General features: G+C 42.4%; 1 protein-coding gene across 1 annotated transcript in view; it reads right to left on the bottom strand.

Moving 5' to 3' along the window:
* The window catches only part of KSR2 (kinase suppressor of ras 2), a 186,297-nt gene that overhangs the window by 45,221 nt on the left and 123,132 nt on the right, over positions 1-17,944 (bottom strand). The window contains exons 12-13 of the mRNA XM_058158508.1: positions 16,628-16,694; positions 3,485-3,533 (exon numbers count right to left, since the gene is read on the bottom strand). Of these exons, the coding sequence (XP_058014491.1) occupies positions 3,485-3,533; positions 16,628-16,694 (116 nt within the window). The remainder of the gene's footprint in view (positions 1-3,484; positions 3,534-16,627; positions 16,695-17,944) is intronic.

Here is a 17,944-nt window from a genome sequence, read left to right as displayed (position 1 = left end):
CAGGAGGCTCAAGAAAAGTCTCCATAGCCCGGGGAGGGTAAAAACGTTCCTCCCCTGCCGTGGTGCAGGAGGCCGACTAGGCCATGCCCACCATGGCCACGCCCCCCCAGCAACCGGGGAGAGAACCCCTTACTAAAAATGTTGAAGCCCACCCCTGCCTGTACTCCTTTGAGTAACCTTGGTTCCTGATTTCTGGCTAATACCGCCAGCTCCAACAGATACCCTTCCTTCTCCAGATCAACGGTAGGCAGGAATGAAGCAAGTGGAAAGTGGGACTGGTTGAGCAGAGTCACTAGCTCTAACCTTTTCACCATCTTCTTCTGTCGTCCCTTTTTCTTGTTCTGCTACCCAATTCCCCTCAGTCTGGAAGCCCACTAGCAGAGAACCAGATTACTCTTGATCTGAATTCCAGATGGCCCGCTTTTGTGATTAGACTGAGGGCAACATAGGACCTGCAAGCCAAAGAATGCCAACTCCTCATTTATAACCAGAGTCAGAATTATAGGCACGGGGTGAGGTGGGGGTTTAAGAAACTAAGAAAAAAAAACCCAGTCCAAGTAAAAACTCTGAAGGAAGCATCTTTTAAAGTTCTATTTACTAGGATAGGTAAATTGGCACATCTGGGAAACCCAAATCTGAGAGGTCTAGGTTTTCCCTCAGTAAATCAAAAAACCCCAAAACCATCCCCTCATTCCTCGGTCGATCACATGCTCCAATCGCCAATTGTCCCATCTCGAGACAGCACTCCAACCGCTCCTTCTCCAGATGCAGGATCAACCTGACCTTGACTGACAGGAAGGATGCTATTATGTCTAAAGACAAACCCTCTACTAAATTCCCCCCTCCTACTTTCCCACACATGAGAAAGTGGTAGCACGGAAGCTTCCAGCTTAATAATGGCTTCCAAAGCTGACAAACTATAGGCCAATTTACATCCTCCTCTCTATATGATTTTCTGGCTTAGAGGGAGGTCATTCAACAGGTAGCTTCTTCTCCAGAAAGATTACACTACTAACCAGAGCATATAAAACATTTGCTAGACCAATTCTCAAATACAGCTCACCTGTCTGGAACCCACACCTCATTTCGGACATTAATACAATTGAGCATGTCCAGAAATATTTTACAAGAAGAGTTCTCCACTCCTCTGATTACAACAAAATACCTTATGCCACCAGACTTGAAATCCTGGGTTTAGAAAATTTAGAACTCCGCCACCTTCGGCATGACCTGAGTATAACTCATAAAATCATCTGCTACAATATCCTTCCTGTCAAAGATTACTTCAGTTTCAATCGTAACAATACACGAGCACACAATAGATTTAAACTTAATGTGAACCGCTCCAATCTTGATTGTAGAAAATATGACTTCAGTAACAGAGTTGTTAATGCCTGGAATGCACTACCTGATTCTGTGGTCTCTTCCCAAAATCCCCAAAACTTTAACCAAAGACTGTCTACTATTGACCTCACCCCATTCCTAAGAGGTCTGTAAGGGGCGTGCATAAGAGCACCAGCATGTCTACTGTTCCTGTCCTAATGTTCCCTTTAATTGTATCCAATTTGTATGATTATTTCATGCTTATACTTATATATACTGTTGTGTTTGACAAACAAACAAATAAATAAATAAATAGAATGCCAGGATTCCTCTCCTACCAACCCTTGACCAACTACCATCCTTCTACCAATCACCTGCATTTTGAGCATTGACTTCAGCATCAAGTGCATTTTCTATAAGCGTCAGTTTTAAGATGGTCTTGTAATGAAAAGCTTTCACTTGACTTGCCCAAGAACAGACCATATATATAACTCAGGGAAAATAACACGGTCAGCTGTATGGAGAAGATAAAGGAACAGTAAGGAAGTTGGGATTAGTGACTCATGGGCTCGGGGAATTACTTCTGAATTGTTCCCTACCACCTGTGGCCTAAAAGCCACACATTCTTGCAAAGATATACCTGCAGTCAAATGATATTATTGTTGTGCCTCGCCCGCCCCCCTCTCTGCAGCCGGGCCCCTCTCATCTCCTGTTACCTCAGCCAGAGACGGATAATGAAGACGAATGGCCTCCAGCCCCCAGTCCTGGCACCATGCCCGGACAAACTGAGCAAATAAACCCCTTCCCCACAGCATGTGAACATGAGGAGCAGGAAGCCAGTCACAAGCTGGAATTGCCGGCAGCTGGAGGGTGGAGGGATCCATGCTTCCGGAGAATGGAGAGGCGACATCAGCAAAAGGAAGGGAGGGGCAGGCCTGGATAAGTGCTGAGTCATGGAGCCACACCCCATGGCCTATATAAAGGATCTGCTTTCTGGCATTCTTTGAGTCAGGCAAAGTCTAATTTGGATTGCTGAAGTCACATCCTGGTCTCCTGCCTGCCCTGAGAACTCTGACAGAACTTTGGCAAAGCTGCAGAGGCTTTGTGGCCACGCTGGATACAGACTTCCCCGACCCGGCCATCAGAGGAGGAGTGGGACACAACAATTATTTTATTTCTAACTGTCCCATTCAGGCACAATTTACAAGCACTGAAATAGGATCGTGCATTCCAATATCATCCACATGACATAGCTCGTGCTTTGAGATTCTTCTCTGCATCAACAATCAGGAGGGATCCAGGGCATGGAGATTTCTGCGTGAGCAAGGATGGGTCCCATGCTAAGTGCTCCACCAAGCCCAGGTCAACTACAGCTAGATGTGGCGTTTAACCGTGATTAAATGCAGCACAGATCAAAAATTGGTAGAGTGGTCGATGAAGACCCCCCTTCCCCCGCAAAAAAATGAAACAACACACAAATCACTGTTGGAGATCACTGAGACCAGGGGTGAAATGCTCCCGGTTCAGACCGGATCTCCCAATCTGGTAGCGATGACGGTGGGTGGTTCGGAGAACAAGTAGCAAAAATCCCTTCCTCCCCCCCCCACCATGCCCAGCTGAGCCACGCGATCATCAGAGCCTTTTTTTTTAACTTTTAAAAGTATTTTTTCTTCAGCTAAAAATGCTTTTAAAAGTTAAAAAAAAGTCTCTGATGATCACGCAGCTCAGCTGGGATTGTCAGAGGCTTTTAAAAGCATTTTTTCTACAACCTCTCAAAGAGGTTGTAGAGCAAATGCTTTTAAAAGGCTCCTCTGTCGATCCCAGCTGGGTTGCCTGATTGTCAGAGGCTTTTTTTTCTTTTAAAGGCCAAAAAAAAATGCTTTTAAAAGAAAACAAAAGCCTCTGACGATCAGGCAACTCAGCTGGGATCGACAGAGGAGCCTTTTAAAAGCATTTGCTCTACAACCTCTTCGGCTGAAGAAAAAATGCTTTTAAAAGTTAAAAAAAAAAGTTGGCCACGCCCACCCAGTCACATTACCCCACACACACACCAAGCCACGCCCACAGAACCGGTAGTAACAAATTTTACATTTCCCCACTGACTGAGACCTTCACCCCAAGGCTCATTCTGTTTCACCCTATTCCTCGGCACGGTCCTTACCTCAGAGGTTGGCTCCACTTCAATTTGAAGTACCGGATTCCCTTCTCGGCTTTTGAGAGAAAACAAAGACCACAAATTACAAAACCGTAAATTGCCTCGAGTTATAGAAAACAGATACACCATCATCATCTGCAACTCCAGGATGGGTTCACAGGATAACGCTACGCTATTGTTTTTTTGTTTGTAAGTTTCGGCTTAATCTTTTGTCTGAAAATAGCCTCTGGGCTTTGCAAACCAAGGAGTATGTTTGAAGACTAACAGAGTTGGAAGGGACCTTGTAGGTCATCTAGTCCAACCCCCTGCCCAAGCAGGAGACCCTGCACCATTTCTGACAAATGGCAGTCTTCTTGAAAGTCTCAAGTGATGAAGCTCCCACAACTTCCGAAGGCAACTTCTCTTCCATGGGTTGATTGCTCTCGCTGTCAGAAAATGTCTCCTTATTTCCAGCTTGAATCTCTCCTGGTTCAGTTTCTATCCATTCTTCCTTGTCTGGCCTTCAGGTGCTTTGGAAAATAGCTTGACCCCCCCCCCTCCTCTCTGTGGCAGCCCCTCAAATATTGGAATACTGCTATCATGTAACAGAGTTGTCAATGCCTGGAATGCACTATCTGACTCTGTGGTTTCTTCCCCAAATCTTTAACCTTAGACCAGTGGTGGGATTCAGCCAGTTCGCATCACTTCGGGAGAACCGGTTGTTAACTTTCTGAGCAGTTTGGCAATCTGGTTGTTGGAAAAAATCATTAGGGCATAGAACCGGTTGTTAAATTACTTGAATCCCACCACTGCCTTAGACTGTCTACTGTAGATCTCACCCCATTCCTACGAGGTCTGTAAGGGGCGTGCATAAGTGCACCAGCGTGCCTACCGTCCCTGTCCTAATGTTTTCTTTTATTTGTATCCTTTACATGTATTTAGGACCGGCTTAGGACCGGGGTATTTAAGGGACCGCCTGCTGCCACCGTTTGCCTCCCATCGACCTGTGCGCTCCCATAGGGAGGGCCTCCTCAGGGTGCCGTCAGCCAAACAATGTCGGCTGGCGGCCCCCGGGGGGAGAGCCTTCTCTGTGGGGGCACCTACCCTCTGGAATGAGCTTCCCCCAGGACTTCGACAACTTCCCAACCTCCGGACCTTCCATCGCGAGCTGAAGACGTACTTATTTTTCCGTGCAGGACTGGCATAAAATTGAAATCTACTAGAAATTTTAATGGGGTTTTATGGTTGTAATGTGTATTTTAATCAAATGGGCCAAATTGAATAGTTTTTTTAAAATTGGTTTTTAATTGTATATTGTATGTTTTCATTGTGTTTTACTTGGCTGTAAACCGCCCTGAGTCCTTCGGGAGAAGGGCGGTATAGAAATTAAATTATTATTATTATTATTGTTGTTGTTGTTGTTGTTGTTGTTGTTGTTGTTGTTGTTATGTTTACATTTGTATCTGTCGTAAAACACATGCTTGACGAAATAAATAAAATAAATAAAATTTAATAAAATAAAATAAAAATTTCTGCCCTGGTCCTTCTCTTCACTAGACTAGCCAGGCCCAGTTCCTGCAACCGTTCATTGTATATTTTAACCTCCAATCCCCTAATCATCTTGGTTGTTCTTCTCTGCACTTGTTCTAGAGTTTCAACATCTTTTTTGTAGTCTGGTGACCAAAACTCGATGCAGGATTCTAGGTGTGGCCTTACCAAGGCTTTATAAAGTGGAATTGGTACCTCCTTTGATTTTGATTGCATCCCTCTGTTAATGCAACTTAGGATGTCATTGGCTTTTTTGGCTGCTGCCAAAGGATAGGTCAAGGACGACCTATCCATTAAACCATGGTTAACAGAACTGTTGTGTGATGTATAAACCTATTCCAAAGGTGTTATTGCTTCACATCACTGCCAGACCTGACTCTTCGATCAGTTTTCACAGTAGACATAGTTCAGCTCTTGATTGACAGAAGCCGAATAGCGACTTTCAAAGGAATAAATGGCTTTGCAGTTTTCATCCAAGTAACACGGAAAAAGATTATTCTCCTTTGACACCTTTCAACAGGCCAAGAGCTACTGCTAAAATAGTTGGTGATATGGGAGGGGGGAAAAAACACCTCTTACAGACAAAAATAACTGTGCGTTATAGCGCATGTTGGAGTACCATTAATTGTGCTTAACGAATGTGCAACAACACGTTTGAAGTCCACTCAAAATCTAAATTGATTCAGAGATCAAATATTTCTTGAGAGTTAGTTTGATGGGCTGCCCAGACTAAATACAAGTTTTGGCATATCTCGTTAGCAACCTCCAACGTCCGCTGGTTTTCTGAAAAATGACATGCATGGCACTCCTCTGAAATTTGCTTTTTCCTGGTCGGTTATACACTACATAGTTAATGACATGAACAACAAATGAATCTATTTTTGAACAAATGCTTTGCGGCGTGTTGCGTGGAACATCGGTCGTATGAGAAATGGAGTTCATTCGAAGGAAGGGACATTTCAAGAACAGGAGGGAGGGAGACAGACAGACAGACACACACAGAAAGAGAGAGAAAATAAGAATGAGAAAGAGAGAGAGAGAGAGAATGAGAGGCAGAGAAAATGAAAGAATGAGAGAGAAAGAAAAGAGAATAAGACTGAGACAGAAAGAATGGGAATGAGAGACAGAAAGAGAGAATGAGAGAGAAAGAGAGAATGAGAGACAGAATGACAAAGAGAATGAGAGAGAGAGAGAGAGAATAAGAATGAGAGAGAGAAAGAGAATGGGAATAAGAGACAGAAAGAGAGAATGAGAAAGAGAGAGAGAGAGAGAATGAGAGGCAGAGAAAATGAAAGAATGAGAGAGAGAAAGAGAATAAGACTGAGACAGAAAGAATGGGAATGAGAGACAGAAAGAGAATGAGAGAGAAAGAGAATGAGAGACAGAATGACAAAGAGAATGAGAGAGAGAGAGAGAAAAGAATGAGAGAGAAAGAGAATGGGAATAAGAGACAGAAAGAGAGAATGAGAAAGAGAGAGAGAGAGAATGAGAAAGAAAGAATGAGAGACAGAGAAAATGAGAAAGAGAATGAGAGATAAAGAAAAGAGAATGAAAATGAGACAGAAAAGGAATGGAAATGAAAGACAGAAAGAGAGAATGAAAAAGAGAATTAGAAAGAGAGAGAGAGAATAAGAACGAGAGAGAAAAAGACTGGGAATAAGAGACAGAAAGAGAGAATGAGATTGAGAAAGAGAGAGAACAAGAATGAGAGAGACAGAGAGAGAATGTGGAAGAGAATGAGAGGGAGAGAAAGAAGAGAGACTGAAATGCAACGAGAAAGAGAATAAGAGAAAGAGAAAGACAGAAAGAGAGAATGATGGAGAATGAGAAAGAAAGAGAGAATGAGAGACAGAATGACAAAGAGAAAGAGAGAGAAAAAGAGAATGGGAGACAGAATGACAAAGAGAATGAGAGAGTAAGAGAAAGAGAGAAAAAGAATGAGTGAGCTCAAGCGCGAGCTCAAGACTTTCTTATTTCATCGATCAGGGCTGGCCTAATGGGAATTTTAATGGGGTTTTATAGGGTTTTATGGGTCTTTTATTATTTTTATCTTATTATTTTTAACTTTTAACCAAATCGAATTAGATTTTTATTGATATATTGTTTTTAACTGTAGTGTTACTGTTTTATTCTGGCTGTACACCGCCCTGAGTCTTCGGAGAAGGGCGGTATAAAAATATAAATAATAAAATAAATAAATAAATAAATAAATGAGAGAGAAAAAGAGAATGGGAATAAGAGACAGAAAGAGAAAATGAGAAAGAGAATGAGAGATAAAGAAAAGAGAAAAAGAATGAGAGAATGGGAATAAGAGACAGAAAGAGAGAATGAGATTGAAAAAGAGAGAGAACAAGAATGAGAGAGATGGAGAAAAAGAATGAGAGACAGAGAGAGAATGTGGAAGAGAATGAGGAGAGAAAGAATGAGAGACCGAAATACAACGAGAAAGAGAATAAGAGAAAGAAACAGAATGGGAATGAAAGAGAGAGAGAGAGAGAGAGAGAGAGAACAAGAGAGAGAATGAGAGAAAGAGAATAAGAGAAAGAGAGAGAGCACATTTGAACACACCTGACATTGGTCTAAGAGGAAAAAAACTGAATGTTCCCCTTGGACCTTTTGCTCAAAAAGCAGAACTCTACTGCTGGAACTAGTTTTTTTTCAGCAGGTGCACTCAAATTGTCTCTTTCCTTAAAAGAGTGGAATGAGAGTCGAATATCGGGAGCTGCTGCTGAGTCAATTTTTCACACAAGTTTCATTGATTGTCAGCTAATCTTCTACAGCCCAGACTCTAGCCGAGCAAGCGAGGCTGCCCACACAAAAATTACTTGGCCTTTCAGGAGGCCTGGTTCAGACTTTAAGAGAGAGGTCACCTTTCTAATGATGCCCTTGCAAGAAGTAGATTTGGAGAGCTGGGTGAGAAGTGGGGTGCGGGGTGGCTACCCCGTATCTCAACAGGTCTGGCGGCATAAATGGATCAAGGGCTGGGTTTTTTACAGATAGTTTAACAGATTAACAGAGTTGGAAAGGGACCTTGTAGGTCATCTAGTCCAACCCTCCCCACCCAAGCAGGAGACCCTACACCATTTTTGACAGATGGCAGTCCAGTCTCTTCTTGAAAACCTCCAGTGACGAAGCTCCCACAACTTCCGAAGGCAACTTCTGTTCCCTTCCCAGCTAAGTTTGCCAAAGAGCCCCATTTCACATCTTACTTCAGTAGAACTTAGATGGGGTAATATTATTATTTTTTGGAGATAGGGAGATGGGAATTGAGGGATGAGGTAGAGGATGAAGCCAGGGAAAAATAGCACCTAGAAGTTGATCTAGAGTAGGATCTAAAGGCCAAGCTAGATGAAGGATGTAAGAAAGGCAGAAAAACTAAACATCTTCAGATATAGAGTAGAATAGAATAGAGTAAAGTAAAGTAAGGTAAAGGCGAAGGTTCCCCTTGCACATAGGTGCTAGTTGTTCCCGACTCTAGGGGGCGGTGCTCATCTCTGTTTCAAAGCCGAAGAGCCAGCACTGTCCGAAGACGTCTCCGTGGCCATGTGGTCAGCATGACTCAACACCAAAGGTGCACGGAACGCTGTTACCTTCCCACCAAAGGTGGTCCCTATTTTTCTACTTGCATTTTTTACATGCTTTCGAATTGCTAGGCTGGCAGAAGCTGGGACAAGTAACGGGAGCTCACCCTGTTACACAGCACTAGGGATTCTGATCGACAAGCTCTTTCGATCGACAAGCTCAGCATCTTAGCCACTGAGCCACCGCATCCCTAGAGTAAAGTAGGGTGGAATAAAAACAGAGTGGAGTGGAACAGAGTAGAAAGAGTAGAGCAGAAATAGAGTAGAATAAAAAATAGAGTAGAGTAGAAATTGAGCAGGATAGAAAGAGTCGAATACAAAATAGTAGAGTAAAGTAGAGTAGAGTAGAGTAGAATAAGAATAGAATAGAATAGAATAGAATAGAATAGAATAGAATAGAATAGAATAGAATAGAATAGAATAGAATAGAATAGAATAGAATAGAGTAGAGTAGAAAGAATAGGGTAGGCTGAGGGAGAATAGAATAGAATAGAATAGAATAGAATAGAGTAGAGTAGAGTAGAAAGAATAGGGTAGGCTGAGGGAGAATAGAATAGAATAGAATAGGGTAGGCTGAGGGGGAGTAGAATAGAATAGAATAGAATAGCTTAGAATAGAATAGAATAGAATAGAATAGAATAGAATTCTTTATTGGCCAAGTGTGATTGCACACACAAGGAATTTGTCTTGGTGCATAACAGAATAGAAATAGGAATAGGAATAGGAATAGGAATAGGAATAGGAATAGGAATAGGAATAGGAATAGGAATAGGAATAGAATAGAATAGAATAGAATAGAATAGAATAGAATAGAATAGAATAGAATAGAACAGAACAGAACAGAACAGAACAGAATAGAATTTTTTATTGGCCAAGTGTGATTGGACACACAAGGAATTCGTCTTGGTGCATATGCTCTCAGCATACATAAAAGAAAAGATACCTTCATCAAGGTACAGCAGTTACAACACTTAATGATAGTCATAGGGTACAAATTTAACAATGATACAACACTTAATGATAGTCATAGGCTACAAATAAGCAATCAGGAAACAATATTAGTATAAATTGTAAGGATACAAGCAACAAAGTTACAGTCATAAATGGAAGGAAATGGGGGGTGGGAATGATGAGAAGATTAATAGTAGTGCAGACTTAGTAAATAGTTTGACAGTGTTGACAGAATTATTTGTTTAGCAGAGTGATGGCTTTCGGGGGAAAACTGCTCTTGTGTCTAGTTGTTCTGGTATGCAGTGCTCTATAGTGTCGTTTTGAGGATAGGAGTTGAAACAGTTTATGTCCAGGATGTGAGGAATAGAATAGAATAGAATAGAATAGAATAGAATAGAATAGAATAGAATAGAATAGAATAGAAGCTGGAAGGGACCTTGGAGGTCTTCTAGTCCAACCCCCTGCCCAAGCAGGAGACCCCTGTACCATTCTGGACAACTGGGGTCCAAGACATTCTTTCCTTCTGTATTTCTTGCTAGCCTCATCTGGCTTTCTCCAGCTCTCTATGCAAAACGTTAATTATGGAGGGATTCCAGAATGCCAAGATGGAAAATAACGACAGTAGTCATAGAAAACGAACCTCAACCTGATTTCCACATAGGGGTGTGTGGCAGCCCAGACAATGAAAATGGGTAACTTTTCTTCTTATTTATCTATTAAAACTTTTATGCCACCTATGTCTCACTTTGCCAAAACAACTCTGGGCAATTCTTTTCTGACCTGGAATTCAGACAAAGCTTGTGATAGAATTGAAATGCAAATGGAAACTTGCAGACTAAATCAACAGAAGGCAATTAATGTGATTATCTCCTCCGTGGTTTTGATGATGCTTTTCCTCTGCCAGACTAACAGACAACGGTTGGAAGTGGCTGGGGACCACCCCAGGGGTGGTGGGGAGGGGTAACATATGGTCCAGGAGCTCCTTTGGTGCTCTTTGGCACTGGAGAGAAGGGAGCCGAAACCGGCGAAGTGACAGAAAGAAGCTCGCAGAGCCTTCCGGGAAGAAAGACAGGGATGCGCGAGGAATGCATAAATGAAAGAGTGATGAGGACAAATTGGGAAAAAGATCTTAATATTGAAATACCAGAGTCAGATTGGAATGTGAATTGGAAGAGTAGAATTATGAGAACTTTATCTATAAGGATTAAAGAGCACAATTATAAAGTTGTTTGGAAATGGTATTTGACTCCAGTAAGATTGTCACAAATGGATAAAAAAATTAAAAAAAATAAAAAAATAAGTAAAAAATGTTGGAGATGTGAGATGGAATTGGGGACTTATGAACATATGTGGTATAATTGTGATAAGGTTAAAAAGTTTTGGCAACAATTGGAGAAAATGATATTTGAAATGATGGGGAAAGTAATAACATTGAGAGTGGAAACTATATTATTGTTGGTAATTAAGGAAATAGAATTAACAAAATATGAAAAAGAATTGATTAGAATTATGATTATAATAGGTAGAATTATAATAGCTAGATATTGGAAACTAGATGTGATTTTTAGAATAGAAGAGTGGAATTCTGAAATGTGGAAATTAGCTTTAAATGATAAAATGACATGTGATATTAAAATTAGAAGTGGTGTGTATAAAGAAGATATTTTCTGGAAGACTTGGAAACCATTTGTGGACTTTGCGCTTGGAACATTGGACGCTTCAGTACCTGTACCTCGAGAACGTGGATTTTGGCAATCATGAGGATATATCCGAAGACCCAAATCTTCCTTTTATGTATAGCACAAGGGTGTAATAATGTATTTTTTTTTGTTTGTTTGTTGTAAAAAAAAGTAATAAAAAAAATAAAAAAAAATAAATGAAATCGGGAATATGAAAGCCTTACGATTGTATTTTATTTATTTATTTATTTATTTTGTCAATCATATATAAGATAACAGGTGAAAGTATAAACATAATTTGGATACATGTGTTGTGGTCCGCCAGCAGCCTGAAGAGCTGGCAACGGATCGGACAGCGATGAGGCTGAGGTGGGGCCAGGGCAATCGGGGAATGAGGTGCAGACTCCAGAGCCTCCAGAGGCTGATAGTAGTGAGGCAGAGGAACAGGAGGAGCCTGTTCCTAATGCACGCATGAGAAGAGATGCCAGAAGGCAAGAGCAGCTCAAGCACAAAAGACAACTCGGGAGTAAGGCCAAGAGTTGATTGGCCTCTCCCATAAGGCTTAAAATAGACCAGCATCGGTGCTTGGGCTTTGCCAGAAAACAACACTGGTAGCTTTGTCTTGTTGCATTTGTTTCATATCGGCGTCTTCTGAACTTTTGCCAAGAAAAGGCCTTTGGCAATTTGCCTAATTGGACCAAGGTTGGTGACAGGACTGAGGAATTTGTGTTGGGAGGAATTTGTTTTAATTTAATTGAACTACGCTGGGAATGAAGTAATTCTCAGCTGTTCAAATAAAGTTTTTTTCCCCGCAGACTGAGTTTCCTACTTTCATGGGTCACAACAACATAAAAAGAATACGAATAAAAGAAAACATTAGAACAGGGACGGTAGGCACACGGGTGCTGTTATGCACGTCCCTTTACAGACCTCTTAGGAATGGGGTGAGGTCAACAGTAGACAGTTTAAGCTTAAAGTTTTGGGGGTTTGGGGAAGAAACCACAGAGTCAGAGTGCATTCCAGGCATTGACCACTCTGAAGTCGTATTTTCTGCAACCGAGTTTGGAGCGGTTTACCTTGAATTTGTATCTATTATTTGCTCGTGTATTGTTGTGGTTGAAGCCGAAGTATTCATTGACAGGTAGGACATTGTGGTAGATAATTTTATGTACTATGCTTAGGTCAGACTGAAGTCGGCGTTGTTCTAAGTTGTCTAAGCCCAAAATTTGGAATCTGGTGGCATAAGGCATTTTATTGCAAGCAGATTATTATTATTATTATTATTATTTATTAAATTTTTATACCGCCCTTCTCCCGAAGGACTCAGGGCGGTGTACAGCCAAGGATAAAAAACAAAATATATACAATTAAGATAACAATTAAAACAAAGCAAATTATAAAGGCTGATAGTTAAAAATTAGATTTAAAATTTTAAAATAGTAAGAAAACCCAATTAAAATCCAACACTAGTTATGCCAGTCCCGCTTGAATGAATAAAGGTGTTTTCAGATGAGTGGAGGACTCTTCTCGTGAAATATCTCTGGACTCTCTTGATTGTATTTATGTCCGATATGCAGTGCGGGTTCAGACAGATGAGCTGTATTCAAGAATTGGTCTAGCAAATGTTTTGTATGCTCTAGTTAGTAGTATAAATATTACCAGAGAAGAAGCTACGCAAGATTAGGTTAACAACTCTTAGTGCCTTTTTGGCAATGTTGTTACAGTGGGCTCTGGCACTTAGATCTTTAGAAATGAGTGATTCTTGATCATTGATGATTCCTGGTTTCCAGGATTTCTTTTCACTTTGCCACGATGGCTTTCTCACTCGCTTAAATCTCTCCGAAGAGCAGTGGTTGCTAAAGGGAAAATGTGAGCGAAGGAAGGCGGCAATGGAGTGGCGTGTTTGACTTGTGTTAGCGGTGATTCTGAATTCTTAAAAGCAAAGAAAGGAGAGGGAGGGAGGGAGGGAAAGGGGCGAAAGACGCAAAGCAAGGGAGGAACCCTGAGGACCAGGTTAAGGCTGAGATGCTCGGCAAGAGAAAGGAGGCTGCTTCTCCCTCCTCCTTTATTATGAACCAATCTCTTCTCTTCTTTTCCTCTTTTTTCTTCTTCTCCTCCTCTGTCACCTTTATTACGAAAAAATGTCTTCTCTTCTTCCTTTTTCTCCTTTTCTTCTTCTCCTCCTCCATTATGAAAAAAATCATCATCTTCTTCTTATTCTCCTCTTCTTCTTGTTCTTGTTCTTCCTCCTCCTCCTCCTCCTCCTCTTCTTCTCCTTCTCCTTCCCCCTTTCCTCCTTCTCCTCCTCCTCCTCCTTTTTCCTCTTCTTCCTTCTCTGATGCAGCAACATCAACTTTCAAGGAAGAAGGGAAGAAGGGAGGAGCAAGAAAGCCAAGAGGACTCCTGGAAACTTCCTGGATGACGGATTTGTCCAAATGCCCGCAGAAGCAAAATCGGCTTCGGTGAGAACCAAATGTCTAGTTTAATGTCTAGTTTAATGAAAAGAAGGACTAGGGGAGACATGATAACAGTGTTCCGATATCTCAGGGGCTGCCCCAAAGAAGACGGAGTCAAGCTATTCTCCAAAGCACCAGGAGGCAGGACAAGAAGCAATGGGTGGAAACTGAACAAAGAGAGAAGCTACTTAGAACTAAGGAGAAATTTCCTGACAGTTAGAACAATTAGTCAGTGGAACAACTTGCCTCCAGAAGTTGTGAATGCTCCAACACTGGAAGTTTTAAAGAAGATGTTGGATAACCACTTGTCTGAAGTGGTGTAGGGTTTCCTGCCTAAGCAGGGGGTTAGACTAGAAGACCTCCAAGGTCCCTTCCAACTCTGTTATTCTATTCTATTAGAACGAGGCAGGAGAAGATGAGAGCGGGGAGAAAGGAGCATTAATTTTTCAGAGCAAGGACGCGGCTGGCAATTCATCTCGGAGCCGCATGTTCAAAAGGGAAAAAGCTTCTTTAATCTCTGATGTATGAACAGCTGCCATTCGCAGTTCTCTCGCCTTGCAGAAGTCAATTTACTCCAACCTGAAAGGCCGGGACAAACCTTTCCCATGGAATTGATAAAACAGCTGCTTCCCTGTGTCATGTCGTGTGACCTTCTCCAACCTAGAGATGCTTCTCTCGGGTTGCAAATCAGAATTTTGCTTTTTTTTTTTTTGTCTTCTGGGTTTTATTTCTCTTTACGGAGGAAAAGTTAGAACCAACCGGTGGTTGGCGATTATACATATGTGCGCATTATATGCAGAAACCGAACACCGGAAGGGTTTTCTCTCTCTGTATATGTATGTGTGTATAGGTCACAAGTCATAATCATGGTCTCTCTCCCTCCTCCCTTGTTCCCTCCCTCCCTTCCTCTCCCTCCCTCCCTTCTTCTCTCTCTCTCTCCCTCCCTTGTTCCCTCCCTCCCTTCCTCTCTCTCTCACTCCATTCCTTCTTCTCTCTCTCTCCCTCCCTTGTTCCCTCCCTCCCTTCCTCTCTCTCTCACTCCATTCCTTCTTCTCTCTCTCTCCCTCCCTTGTTCCCTCTCTTCCTCTCTCTCTCCTTCCCTTTCTCTCTCTTTCTCTCTCTCTCTCCCTCCCTCATTACCCCCTCTCTTTCTCCCTCTCTCCTTCCCTCGTTTCCCTCCCTTCCTCTCTCTCTCTTCCTCTCTCTCGCTCCCTCCCTTCCTCTCTCTTTCTCTCTCTCTTTCTCTCCCTCCCTCATTCCCTCCCTTCTCTCTCTGTCCCTCCCTTCTTCGCTTCCCGTCTCTCGTGCACACATTGCATTATGGGTGCGGAGGCGCTTTCGCACGCGCAACAAAAAGGTTAGCCATCACTGCTCTATACCATTTCAGACAAAGGACTGTCCAACCTCTTGCTAAAAACCTCCAGCGATGGATTGCTGGAGAACATCTCCCCCCCCCTCTATTACAAAGACTTACACAAGTTATATTTTGCTTTCCGTGGACACATTTGGGGAGCAACCCGGCTGCTGAATCCTTATGCTCAGAACTGAAACTGCCCCAACGTGGCTACCTTGGAAGCAGTCCAGTATGAGATGAAGAGGGTTTCCTCTGGCTAACTAGCACATCGGCAGGCTCTCGGCCAAAATACTAGGGGGGGAAACGCTCTCTTACAGTAGAGTGCTGAACTAGTTCACGGCAAACGAGCTGGAGGGATTTCTTTTCGTTTAAATTTTCAAGCCAGCTCATTGGAGGCCAATTCCTCGGGTTCACGCACGAATGCCGAAGGGTATACTTTTAGGGGATGGCCTGCCCCAAATCTTGTAGAGAGGTTTATGACTAGAAGATGCCTTACAAATAATATATGACAATCCGTGCAGAAATGCATTGGAGGGTGGGGGGAGAAAGCATACTGAAAACACCGATCGTTTAAGGCAAAAATGAGTTTAACTGCAAGCTTAGGTTTTTTTAAAAAAAAATTATTAAAAAAGGAGATTATATGTTTATAAACCTACAAGTAATGGAACACATGGGAGAGTGATATAATTAGAAATGAATTGATTTGCCTGTCTGTTGTTTTTTTTTAAATCCATATTCTTAGGGAAGAGGCATCTCAAGGAAACCTCTTGAGTCAAAGAGATTGACTGTGGTCTTCTGTTCTCCCCTACCCAGGAAAATAGCTCTGTTTTTTCCAAAGAAGGTAATATGAGAGGAGAAGGAGAAGGAGGAGAAGGAGGAGGAGAAGGAGGAGGAGGAGGAGAAGGAGAAGGAGAAGGAGAAGGAGAAGGAGAAGGCGAAGGAGAAGAAGAAGAAGAAGAAGAAGAAGAAGAAGAAGAAGAAGAAGAAGAAGAAGAAGAAGAAGAAGAAGAAGAAGAAGAAGAAGAAGAAGAAGAAGAAGAAGAAGCAGAAGAAGAAGAAGAAGCAGAAGAAGAAGAAGAAGATATGGAGGTGGAAAAGAAGAAGAGGAGGAGGAGGAAGAAAGGAGGAGGAGAAGAGGAGGAGGAGGAGGAGGGGGAGAAGTGGAGGTGGAGATGGAAGAAGAAGAAGAAGAAGAAGAAGAAGAAGAAGAAGAAGAAGAAGAAGAAGAAGAAGAAGAAGAAGAAGAAGAAGAAGAAGCAGAAGAAGAAGAAGAAGAAGAAGAAGAAGAAGAAGAAGAAGAAGAAGAAGAAGAAGAAGAAGAAGAAGAAGAAGAAGAAGAAGAAGAAGAAGAAGAAGAAGATATGGAGGTGGAAAAAGAAGAAGAGGAGGAAGAGGAGGAAGAAAAGGAGGAGGAGGACGAGGACGAGGAGGAGGAGGAGAAGAAGTGGAGGTGGAGGTGGAAGAAGAGGAGGAGAAGAAGAAGAAAAGGAGAACAAGAACAAGGAGGTTTCCTTTGTAATAAAGGAGGAACAGGAGACATAATGTCTAAAGATGGGTTGGGCCATGGTTCCAAAGAGGAGGACAAAGAGCGAGACACTTACATTGGGTCTGAATTCACTGGATGGAGGACAACTTGAGGTGGTCTGGTGGGCACCTCCGGCACAACATCTGAAAAGAAAAAGGAAATCCCGCTCAGAAAAGACGCGAGCGATGAGGCGCTCTCAGAAGGACCCTCAAGAAGGTAGTTCAACCCATAGACCAAACACTGGGTGCTGTGTCTCACAAAGCCAACAGTAGCGTTGCCAGCTGTGACTACTCAACCCTGCCCTGGGAGAAAGCGTTTTTTAAATGAAATGGGTTCCATCCCATGGAGAATCATCACCTACATTGGGAAATGTGTAGAAAGGGGAAGCAGAATCAAATGACATTCCCAGGGAAGGCAACCTGGACATGGAACAGTGGACATATAGGGAATTTTCAGAACAATTGTCTGTGTTTTCATTCAACGGCTCCAGAGAGACCAGCCTTGTTGCCGAATACTATCATAGATAATTTCCCCATCGGCTATTTTCCACTGTCTTGTTCTGCCCAAATTATAATAACCAGGAATGGGTTTTTATATCATTTCGGCAAAAACGGCTGGGTGTGTTAGGGAGACAGTTATAAAACACGAATGGGGAAATTATTTTAGGGAGAAAGGCCTGCCGCAAAACGTAGCACCCTTAGTCATCGGCGCCTTGGGTGCAGTCCCAAAACGTCTGGAGCACCCTTTGAACACCATCGGCATTGACACAAAAATCCCCATGGGTCAATTGCAAAAGGCAGCTCGATTCGGAATGGCTTACATCCTGCGATGAGACCTTTCATATTATTAGGCAACATCTGCCTATCTCAGAAGGGCTCGATAAGTCGATAAAAACACCAAATCCTGTCTCAACGTCTGGATGTCTGTGCAACCAACCATAAGAGTAATAATAACCAGAACACAACTTGGTCCATCACCCCTTTCTTGTATTCCAATTATTCCTTCCTTCCTTCCTTCCTTCCTCCCTCCCTCCCTCCCTCCCTCTCCTGTATTCCAACTATTCCTTCCTTCCTTCCTTCCTTCCTTCCTTCCTTCCTTCCTTCCTTCTTTCCTTCCTTCCTTCCTTTTTCTTTTTTGGAGTCGATGAGACAGAGTTTGCCAAGGTGATTGGCAGAAACCTAAACCCAACGTCGTGCTCAGAGAGTTTCTCTTTAACAAGGTTTATTGAGGCAAGGAGGAAGGGATTTACAAGAATTCCAGCAACAGCTTTGTTTCCCATGGATCACCAACCTATCCCCTGGGTACATGCAGGTAAAAACTTTCTGAATTTAACATAACATAACATAACATAACATCAGAGTTGGAAGGGACCTTGGAGGCCTTCTAGTCCAAC

The sequence above is a fragment of the Ahaetulla prasina genome, chromosome 15 (assembly GCF_028640845.1).
Source record: "Ahaetulla prasina isolate Xishuangbanna chromosome 15, ASM2864084v1, whole genome shotgun sequence".
Taxonomy (NCBI): Eukaryota; Metazoa; Chordata; class Lepidosauria; order Squamata; family Colubridae; genus Ahaetulla; species Ahaetulla prasina.
The sequence above is the reverse complement of the archived record's forward strand: the minus strand, read 5'-3'. Positions and strand labels throughout refer to the sequence as shown.